This window comes from Trifolium pratense, linkage group LG1 (genome assembly GCF_020283565.1).
Source record: "Trifolium pratense cultivar HEN17-A07 linkage group LG1, ARS_RC_1.1, whole genome shotgun sequence".
NCBI classification, from domain to species: domain Eukaryota; kingdom Viridiplantae; phylum Streptophyta; class Magnoliopsida; order Fabales; family Fabaceae; genus Trifolium; species Trifolium pratense.
Genome location: NC_060059.1, coordinates 42,589,250 through 42,600,677, shown reverse-complemented (window position 1 = coordinate 42,600,677; position 11,428 = coordinate 42,589,250). Strand labels below are relative to the sequence as shown.

The 11,428-nt window shown below is 33.5% G+C and overlaps 1 protein-coding gene across 1 annotated transcript; it reads right to left on the bottom strand.

Moving 5' to 3' along the window:
• Positions 1 to 588: 588 nt before the first annotated feature.
• On the bottom strand, positions 589 to 9,564 carry LOC123913988 (RRP12-like protein). The gene is made up of 18 exons (XM_045964942.1): positions 9,279 to 9,564; positions 7,893 to 8,415; positions 7,551 to 7,802; positions 7,216 to 7,307; positions 6,404 to 6,613; positions 5,917 to 6,318; positions 5,028 to 5,182; positions 4,784 to 4,877; positions 4,638 to 4,691; positions 4,108 to 4,299; positions 3,904 to 3,963; positions 2,926 to 3,039; positions 2,623 to 2,784; positions 2,399 to 2,527; positions 2,167 to 2,268; positions 2,017 to 2,093; positions 1,479 to 1,616; positions 589 to 1,225 (listed from the first exon to the last, which is right to left on the bottom strand). The coding sequence occupies exons 1-18, from the start codon at positions 9,450 to 9,452 to the stop codon at positions 646 to 648; spliced, it is 3,510 nt and encodes a 1,169-aa protein (XP_045820898.1). The 5' UTR covers positions 9,453 to 9,564; the 3' UTR covers positions 589 to 645.
• Between the last annotated feature and the right edge of the window lie 1,864 nt (positions 9,565 to 11,428).

Here is an 11,428-nt window from a genome sequence, read left to right as displayed (position 1 = left end):
AAAAATGAATCAGATACATCAATCATACTAACTTCTTACGATTTCATATAATTTCGGTAACATGCAATAAATTTTGCACTACAAAAAAACACACAAGATATTGATTTAAAAGATAATTACACCCTTGTATCGGAATCGGATAACCTTTAAACTAGTTTAATAACCAAAGAGGATGTGAAAATGCCTCACAGGACAAAATTCACCCCCCCAATTTAAGGGAAAGGATTGGGAGTGGATCACCTCGTGCTGTAGTGTTGATCTTTGGTTTTGTGTGTCAGAAACAAAAAATAAAAAAAATGAAGAGTTGATGATATGAAAAAAATGATAAGTAAACACTAAACAATGCTGAATATTTTACAAAACAATTCTGAATGGTATTTGCCAATTGGATCACAAAAATTAAAACAGAATAATACAAAGTTTAGAACAGTACAATTTAAACAATATTTAGTTTTCTTAAAACAATATTTCTAAGTTTGAAAAATGCTCCAGAAGTCAGGCGTAAATAACTTATGATATCACTAAATTAAAAAATTTAACAAACGTAAACGTGTATATCCGTATAACAAAACTGCAACCCAAAACCTACTCTCCTTTCCCCTAAAAAAATACACAAACCATGGCTATCAATCTACGTTAATTACCTTATATTTTGTTTGCTACCTTTCTTTGAGTCCTTTTTAGTTTCATACTCATCACTTTAAGTGCACCAGAGGCACTCTTGCCTTCAAGCCTTTTTGTCATATTTACTACAGAAGCCATACCTTTTTTTGCAGCAGCCCGATGCTGTGGCCGGCGACTCATCATTTTCCGATCAAGTTGCCAATATGCATAAGGTTCCAGCTTATCCTTCCTCTTGATATCGCCACCTGCTTTTTTGCTTGCATATTCCTTCCCAGTGTAAGCCCTACCTGACTCTGTTGTTCTTCTTCGCTTTCGGGATTTAGTTCCAGACCTTGCAGACAAATGACTATCAGGCTCGCTCCTAGCATCATAATCTGACTCAGCTGGTTTTTCCTTCGTCTGTTCCCCTTCATCACGGATAATCAAACGTCCTTCAGAATCTACCTCCATCTCATCATCGTCTAACATTGACTTCCTTTTTAGATGCCCAGAAAATCTAATAGCAGACCTTGTTTTCTGCCAGTCAAGCAAATCAAGCTGCTCATCATCTGATTTGTCTGATAAGTGCCCAGGCAAATTCGTTTTTAGTCTAATATTGGCCCTACATTGAACAAGCAACAACATTGTTAGTTGAAATTGATTTTCTGGACACTTTAAGCTAGAGTGTAGATTCTAGATAACTCGTCACAGGAGGGATAGCTCATCAAAGACCACTGTCAATTTACACAGTACCAAATAAAAGATAGAAACCAGGCATAAATCAAAGAATAAAGGCTCCACTTATATTAGAATAATAACAGTGTTTTGCCGAAAAATTCATGAGATGAACAAACAAATTAAAAGCTAAGGCTTACCTAAATGAAGGTACTGCTGATTTGAGATGTGTGGAAGATTTGCCCCCTCTAGAAACTGTCCTGGCATTTAGGTATTCTCCGGCAGTGCTCTCTTCATCAAAATCCGAAAAAATATCTGCATGGTTCCATCTACTTTGCCTGAAAAATATATCATATTGTGCCATTGCAGCTCAAGATACAGATTTCAAATTCAATATAGCACAATATTAATCATTAAAGAATGATTAAGGCTTTAGAAGTGCAAGACATTAAAAATCACAACAAGAATGTCAATTTTTGGGTAGAATAAATAAGCATGCCACTTTAACATGACTGTGCAAGTCTTATAAAGACTACCGGAGAACCAAACTTAAAAATCATTCGTGTGTTGCCTTCTATAACTTTTAACTGTAGAAGTTTACTAAACTTCAATATACACGAGTTTTGCTTATATTTGAAAGGCCAGTTCATCAAAGTGCAAGTATTCAAAGTCTCGCACAGAGGGTTATATACCAGTTCTCTACATTTTGAATAATGCAAATAAATACGAGATAATTACCTGGATGTTGCTTTTGAAACACGAGACCTAGTTTCTTCAGATTTAGCACATTGATTCCTCTCTTTCCGCACCATTATCTGTTTTACGAAAAGATTGAAAATTACGTGAGATTTAAACAAAAAAGAATTATCAAAATTCTGTTTAACAAACCTTGCGTATGTTAGACAGAAGTTTTGTATGCTCTTCAGGCATAACAGCTTTAACAGCCTCCAATCCGCACTTTGTGATAAGCATTTCCAAAAGAAGTTTGACCTGAAAAGAATTTGAATCTCACTTGTTTACAATATGAATAAATAGCTTGAATTCCAAAACAACAGCCATCCTCAAAAAAGTAATGAAATCACATTTGTTTTAAAAAACGATCACAAAAGATAACAAAAACCTTTGCTTTAAAATGATTGTTGGCGTCATCTTGCCACTTAAACAAACACTCAACCACACTCCTCAGGTGCATTTGCAAAACTCCTGCTTGTGATTTGGCTACTAAAACCTTTATTAAGCCAAGATTGGCCTGCAGAAAGAAGACAGATATTTCATTAATGGCCCGAGGAAATGTTATTTCAGTCAGCAATGCATTTAACCAACAAAATAGAAAATGAAACAAACCTTAGTTATCTCTCTATTCTTTTTTTTGAGCAGGACAAATGTGGATGGAAGCAAGTCAAAAGCAGTTAAAACAAGATCAGAAAACTCGTAGGCCAAACGGGCTAAACCTTTGACTGTTGCACTTATCATATGTGGGGTTTTCCCAACAAGGCCGCGAGCAACCTAGCTCACAAAAGAGCACAAAATCAAATTACTGTCGGTGTGGACAATATGTATAAATTGTACATTTTTTAACCATTAAGCATACAAATTGATATCAAGTTGAACCAAATAAAAAGCACGGATATTAAACTGTAAATTTACCTTGATAAAAAACTGATACAGGTTATTTCTGTTCCCACCTCTCTCCTCGTCTCCAAATGCATGGGCAATTTCAACCAGAATTTCATAAGCCCTGTTCCTAGTTTTTTTATTAACCTGTAAAAATAACCTCCAAATTTAGTGCATCTGGAAGCTTGTGAAGTTAATTTAGAAGCAGCTGATGGGAAAAAGTAATGTTTGAACAAACATCTTTTTTATTCCTTTAACATTATACCAATATAATAACTAAAATCACACCGGAAACAATCACAAACTGCTTATTTTATTGCCAGAGCAAACACAAGTAATGGCCACCATATCCTAATAAAAACTTAATACAGAGGGAAGTTGAGTGAAAGTAATGCATTTTTATTAACTTTAAAAATAAATTACTTTTACTCAAAAGTGACAAGTGCTTGGTGATTGTAAGTCATGTGTGCTTTCTGGAACCTAAGGAAACTATGGGTCGGCTTGATATGTAGAGATACCCGCTTGATGGTCATTATGGAATCATAAGTGCCTGACTTTATTCACTCCTTAAATACCTACCATCATTTTGGATGTTGCCAGTGACATGCAACAGTTATGTTATGCATCTTAGTGTATTACATATGGCAGCAACGCAAACCTCAAAACACCAACAGGTTAATAATGTGTGAAAATGGTTGCCCAGCCAGTTGCCCTACACAGTATGTTATTGTATATGCAACAGCTCACCGCTACTTTACAACTATGAACAGACATATCAGAAAGTTCCATTTAGGATCGTGAAGGCTCAAAACATAGAGCCATGCCCACCCCCACACCTACAAAAAGATGTGGATACTGGATGCCCATGAAAGGTACCGACGTAAGAAAGAAAAAAAAAAACAAGCGGAGCCACAAGAAATATACTGATCCATTTATTATAAGAAATGCTGCATGGGAAATGGACAACTAAAACCGCATAACTAAAAGTTTCCGCAATTAACACTGCATTACCTCTTTAAGAGCCAGTATTATCTCAGTGAGGAAAACTTCTGGCCAGGCCATCGAATCATCCTGTAGGCAGTACAAAAGTTCAGATTCTTTAAATTATACTATAGTATGAGGACATATAGTAGTATAACAGATCCGAAACACCACATCAAAAGTGTGGATCAAGGTGACAAACATGGAAGCAAGCAATAACCGAACTTTGGATACCTTTGATTTCGAGTCATGTACTGTTAAGAAGTAAAGGAAATCAACTTTGACTGCCTCTGACTTCAAAACATGGGCTATCAAGAAGTAAAGACAATCAAGTCTATGGCGTTTGGCAGAAGAATGGCAAGGAAGAATTTCAACCATAAGCTCAGGCAGAACTTCAAGCTTCGTTGAAACAAAATTATCCAAGCTCTGTCAAGAATAATCCAACAATAAAACAGTAAGCAGAAAGGTTTTGCTAACAGAAAACTAGCTCAGCAAATGAAAATCATCAATTCTTATATTATTTAATTTATTGTTGCTCCAAGAAAATATTGTACATTAACAACTTCGATTATCACTTAAAAGCTTGATATCAGAAGGATAAACTAATAAACAAAAACCAATGCAAGAAGCACACCCATGACTGAACATATTAGCCAAGAAGTTCCAACATGAATAGTTTTTTGAGATGGAAGTGACTAAATATTGAAATAATTTGAAACTTTTATGTTAATCAAAAAATCAAATAATATGAAGTAGACAAATACCCTGAGCATGATGGAAAGAACTTTGTATGCCTTCTTCTGCATGACACCAACATCCTGCAAATAATAATTGCAATAACCATCTTAACTTTTCTATTTGGACAACAAGTTTCAGAAATTCTTTCAAGCGCTATACATCTCAAACAAACCTGCAATGCTGGCTTTAATACTTGAAATAATAAATCAATATCTTCTGCATCTAATCCAGGCAACAATGAAACTGCGAAATCAAGAAGCCGTGCCCTGGGATGAAAATAAATTTTATGAAATAATACTGACACCCCAACAAGCAAATAAGATAATTTAACTAAGATGCAGATTGAACTAAATAATTTCCAACTTCACAAAAAAAACAATTAGACACAATTGTGTGAAATAGAAGATAATCAACACCTGGGATCATTTGATTCATCAATCTGCATAGAACTTTCGGAATTGTCTACTTTGTTGGCCTTTTGAGTGCATTTTAAAAGGTCCAACATTTTCTTCTTAAATAAGTTTCGTACGACTTTTTTTTCTGCTATAGAAGCAATATCACCAATTGTGCCCTGTAAATGAAGCAATATCATCATTATAAACTTCTTGTACAGATTAAATGTAACAAAAAGAAGGACAAATTTAATTCATAGCTGTCAACTAATCCAAAAATGAAAAACAATGCAGCAATCTTTCAGCTGTAGTTGTATTGTTATTTGCCTTATATAAAGAAGGACCGAAAATGGTTACCATCAACATTTCCAAAAATCATTATCAGTCAATCTAATGAAAAGATCTGTCAGCTGTAGTTGTATTGTTATTTGCCTTATATAACTTCTATTTAAATATTTACAATTGAAAACCTGGTAGAACACTTCTAGAGCATTTCATTCTAGACGTCTAGTCGTGGATAACTAATGTGCAATACAAACCAACAAGTTCTATAAGCTCACATAATCACTGTTCAAATTTTTAAATTAAAGATGCATATTTATTTATAGATAGAGAACATAAATTGTCATATGTTTACTTCAATTTTGACATTAACTTATTTACTAGATGTGAAGTGAGCTCGGACAATGAAATACAAATGCAAAATATTGTCTAAACTGCAAAGCACAAAATGCTGGCAACCAGTGAGAATTATTTCTTTGACATTACATATATACCCTGAATCTTTTTTGGTAAAATACAGTGACATAAAAGAACTGCAAACTCTAGTTATATGTTATGCCAGCATGCATGCACATACAGGGGAGGCGATGCATACATTTGGCTCAACAACAGTTCATTGAAGAAATAGTACCTGCAAACAACCACCATCATCTTTTGTAGATTTCAGGAACACATCTGACAGATCTTTCAACAAGTTATTTGCAGGTATCTCCAGTGCCTTCAAATTTTCCGTTGCAACCTGTTGCGAGTAATTAACCAAGACTTGTTTGTTGGCCATATCTTTCCCAATATCATCCTTATCATTTGAGTCCTTAATATTTTTGTTTTGTCTGATCAGAAGCTGCAAACTAGTGCATATTATTCCACAAATATCAGGTTCTTCTTTTAGTTTACTTCGTAAATGTTTCTCTAGATCCTCAAAACTTTTAGCTGCATCTGAAGGATAGTTACAAAATGAAGGCAGCAAAGACCACAAAGAGTCAGCAAGTTCGTCTGCTTTCCTTGATGACAGTATCAATCCCTGCTTCTGAAGCTGCAAAATGTACAAAGTAGGAAATGAATACCATGAAGAAAAATAACACTGCATCACAATTAAAAAAAATAAAAATGTCCAATACCATTTGAGCCTTCTCCCTTACACGTTCAATCCTAGGCAATATTTCCTCTGTAAAATATTTTAGACGTGCACCAACAATATACTGTTTTAGAATTGGAAGGAGCCATCTATTTGAGACAGATAAATCTTCAGCATCCAAATTCAATGGTACAAGGGATAACAAAGTTTCAGGTCCCATTGCAACAACAGCTGATCCAAGGCACGCATGAAGCTGCACGATATAGAATGTACCGGTAATTCACATCAGTAATTTGTTGTACATAAATATTCGAAGATCAGACAGATTCCCAGATCCTCTAACAAAAACCAACTTAATTATGATACTGGCTAAATAACGAGCGAAGAAACCACTCAAATTTGCATGAATCAATAGAAATTCAATGCTATATTTTGTTATTGTCTAATCACACAAATAATAATAATAATAATAATAATAATAATAATAATAATAATAATAATAATAATAATAATAATAATAATAATAATAATAATAATAATAATTTATCAATATCATTGAATGCCCCGTTTAATAAACATGATATGATAAACCCAGATTTGGCAGAGGATAAATAATAGGGTTGCTACAAAACACTTATTTGCTTTTGAAATCATTAATATTGTAATCATAATATAATATAACTCAAAAGATATCCAACCCTTTTACAGGTTAGCCCATATGTGATACTGTTCAAAATTGGGACATATGGTCCTGCTGTGAAAGAACATATCAAAGCTCATTTTTAAGAGATTTTGAGTTTCATGCTTTTGTAGTTTGGCAAAAAAAAAAATGCAACAGAGAAAAAATAGTTAGACCTGTTTCCTAAAGGGAAAATCTTCGTCATGCAGCTTCTGTATATCTTCCAAGTTTTTGAGTATACCTCTCATAAAGTAAGGAGAGTTGCTTCCTGCATTGATTATAGGAGTAATCTCAAAAATAAGTAACAGGAATTTTACACTGTATTATTTGAGGAATGAAATTATAAGAAATTGTAAGCAAAAAATCTAACAGAAAAACCGGGAGAAGCGTAGCAAGTAACAAAAGTTGTATACTATTAGTCAAACTAATGAACGACCAACCAACCAACAAATTATATAAATTATAAGCCGATGCAAGAAACAGAAACAAAACTTGACAGCAATCAAAATACCTAATTTGTGAAACATAGCAGAAACAATTTCAAATACTCTGTTCCAGGCAGCAGCATAGTGATAACCAAGTAAGCTCTCAACAGTTGTACAAATTTTCTCAATAATGGTTATTCCTGACCCCCTTGATTCATCCAAAGTTATCTGATCCATTCCCTGTTTAATCAAACTTTCATCAATGCAATTATTGATCATGTTCTTCAATGCATCTGAGGCTGCGAATATGGCCTCTTCATGTTTAGAAGCCAAAATATCTGCACATTTAAGAGTAAAAAATATACTTCCATAGTTGCCAAATAAAAACAGGTAACTATATAAACAAACACGGTTGAAATTTGTGATACCTTTGACATCATTAAAAACACTGGGAAGCTTAATCACACACATTTGCCTGTCAAGAGAAAAAACTTTCTTCATTCCAGCATCAAGCAAGCGAGCAGTAAATGTCATTCCATCTCCAGACATCTCATTTGATGAGGAAGAAAGAGCCAATAATGTGCATAACACCTCAAGTAGTGCTTCAGGGCAAACTTCTGATGTTGGGTAAAGACAGAGAAACCTCAAACCATCTGTTATGCGCCTTGTGACTAGAGGTTGACGCAGAACCAATAGATTTTTGAAGTGCTTAAGAATGGTGTTCTTGTATTTTAGCGACAACAAAGGAAGGCATTCTTTCAAGGCATCAAGAATATATAAAACCTGTTGGGCTCCCTTAGTTCCTTCACCAGCATTTGCATTTGCTCCACTGGCAATCAGTAGAAACCTTTCAAGTAGGTTTATGACACCTTCGCTTGCAGACTCTAGTAGCGAAGACTTTCGAAAGTTTATCAAGACATCTCGGAGACACAAATGAGCTCGCCTTCGGACCTGTTGGAAAATCTAGTCAGCACACAGCATTCAAGTATTACCATAATTTAGCAAGCATTCTGCATCCTTAATCAAGAACAGAAGCAGTATAGTAGAAAACCAATCAAAAGTCGTGTATCCTTGGTACAGCCCCTTGACCCCACAGTCCACAACATTAATAATAATCATTACACATTGAAACATGTCCCACTGCTAATTATTACAAGAACAACCTTTCTTGCGCTCTAACTCAGAATGTTACAGATGAAAAGGGAAAAAAGCCGCAAATGTTAAACCGTCACATTGTAAACCTCAGAGCTTTTTCATCAAACAAAGTTGTGACCAACCGACTATGATGATGGTAGTGGAAGATTGGAAGCCAAAGACAATGTACAATCCCTATTATGATAGGATCAAGTAGTCTTACGAAATTGAATACATCAATGATCAATATCAACAGGGTGGGATGGGTAGCTCAGCTGGTTAAGCTAGTTGAGCTAAGGGTTAAGGAGCAGGAGGTCCAGGGTTCAAGTCCTGGCAATTGAGAAAAAAAACTAACATAACATTGTAATACTAACAACTAACATTGCTTATAAAGAAAAGATCAATATCAACAATATCCTATAGACCATAGTACATACAGTATGTATATGAACTAAAGTAATAATCAATTTCGCATCCGCATAGCTCCAATCAATAATAACTATCGGATTATTACAAACGTTTGACATTAATCATAACTATTTCTAAAGTGACAGATATAATTGGTTGTGATTTGTTTACCATGCAAAACTTTTTACATTGAACGTGTATCAAATTAAACTTACGTTACAAGTAAAACGCAAAAAAAAGTAAGGTTAAGAATTTAATTCACGAATATTTACCTTAGGTCGTGAATCAGTAAGAAATCCTAACAATTTATTGAACAACGGAGAAACCTCAGACCAATGGTAGCTTTCGTTGGTGGAGATTCTAAAACGAGAGAGGATTGAATTGCGTAAATCATCGTTGGATTCGTCTATGGTGAATGGTGATTCCTCCATTTCGATATCTTCCATGGTTGAAAACGGAAAGCGAATGGCAACCCTAGCTAGCTTTCACTGCGGCAAGGGTTTATGCTAGCAGAGTGAAGAGAAGAGAGAGATAATGAAACAGTTAAATAAACTTCGTTTTCTTTTCTTAACTTCGCGGGAATTGCTTGGGCCGGTTTTTTTTTTTTTATTTTTTTTTTATTTTTTATAAGAGCCGGTTATATATATATATTTTTTGTCAAGTAAGTTAGTGGTTAGAAAATTTACTTTAAAGTAAATAAGTCTAGTGTTCCGAGTTCGAACCCGAGCTCCTGCACATATAGTGCGATGTCTTTACTAACTAGGCTAAGCTCACGGTGACAAGAGCCGGTTATATTTATTTGTTAACTATATCTTTGAAAAGTACTATATTTTTTTTTTTTACTAGAGCCGGTTATATTTATTTGTTAACTATATGTTTTGAAAAGTTTTTTTTTTTTTTACAAAATCTTTGAAAAGTACTTAGAACCTATGAAATTCAGATGTCACATTATACCGATACGGTGATACGGAAAAAATTTCAAAATTACCGATACGATACAATTACAATACGTTATTTAAAAAACTGCTTCTATCTAATATATTAAAATCGATTAACATCAAATTTACTAATTTATTCTTATTAGTTTTAACCATGTTGTAACTTTTGTGTCCTTCATTGTAATTTCATTAAAAAAAAATAAAAAAAAATATAGAAATAATATAAATACAATAAAAGATTATATACTTAAAAATAAGAATAAAACATATTATAGTTAACAACAAAACTTACTAAATTACCCTAAACATTCCTAATAAAAATTTTAATTTTTGATTAAAAACTATACACGAGATCATTTCTCGTCACCGAAATATAAAAAGTTGAATAAATAAGTTTACAAGAAAAAACACAATAATTCTACTTATACTTTAACAATACTATATAATTTTTAAAATAAATATTTAATTATAAATAAATTTTCTACCTTAATATAATGACAAACTTAAATATCGAATAAAGTTCAATAGACCCGTGAATGCACGAGTCTATAAACTAGTTAAATTTAAAATTAAATATATAAATGCACTATTGGTGTTTTATCCGCTAAAAACACTTTCTAATACAATATTATAATTTTTGTCAAAAAAAATACAATATTATAAATATTTTTTTATGAATATTATAAATAAGCATTGTTATTAGGAAAATTGATCAATGTCTCGAAAAATATAAAATGGATCAATAAACCTTTTTACATCATTTGATTGGTTGAAGCAAAGTAACAACCGCTACAGGTGGCCAGTCAAAATTGGTCACCGTCCTTGACTATTGATTGTTACCAAAGACCAATAAAACTAACCACCACCTAGGTTCGATACTTATTCACTAACATCAAACTTCAAAACGACGGCAATGTGCAAACCATGTTCACTATTTTCTCTCAGTACAGTACGAAAGGATCAATCGAGATAGACACGACTTTGATGAGATCTACTCAAGATATATGTTCAAGCTTGATTCGCAAGAGTACCATTGATGAATTCGTAGCTTGCATGGTTGAACCGAAGGACGGTGAAGAGGAAACAGTTAATTTTTTTGATCCTAAGTTTCATTTGTGTTAAATTTATGTTTTTTATTTACGATCTTCATTCCAAATGTTATTTGTTGTTTTTATCGAATATTTCTTTATAATAATTTTTCACTTTTTTATTTCTGTTCGGGTGTCGTCTGCGACCATTCTGTGACATGAAACAAAAATGATAACAAGAAAGACAGATCAAACTTGAAACAATTTTTTTTCCATCACAAGTGAAGGCAAAATTGTATTTGAATATATTTGTTACGACACAAAGCAAATTAATTATAAATTATGAAACTCTGGTGGACACTTATGTTATTTTAGGGTGAGAAGTTGCCGGAGGCGGCGAAGGCCTTGAGAAATTTTCCTCTCATATGGTTGCACTTAGAAATTAGAGTTCAGTTT

Bases quoted from the DNA above. Each gene is read 5' to 3' on its own strand.
- LOC123913988 (XM_045964942.1), bottom strand. From the start codon at position 9,452: ATGGAAGATATCGAAATGGAGGAATCACCATTCACCATAGACGAATCC. The intron at 8,416-9,278 runs GTAAATATTCGT...ATTTTCCAACAG, and splicing joins TTACTGATTCACGACCTAAG to GTCCGAAGGCGAGCTCATTT. The intron at 2,094-2,166 runs GTTTGTTAAACA...TTCGTAAAACAG, and splicing joins TTCTGTCTAACATACGCAAG to ATAATGGTGCGGAAAGAGAG.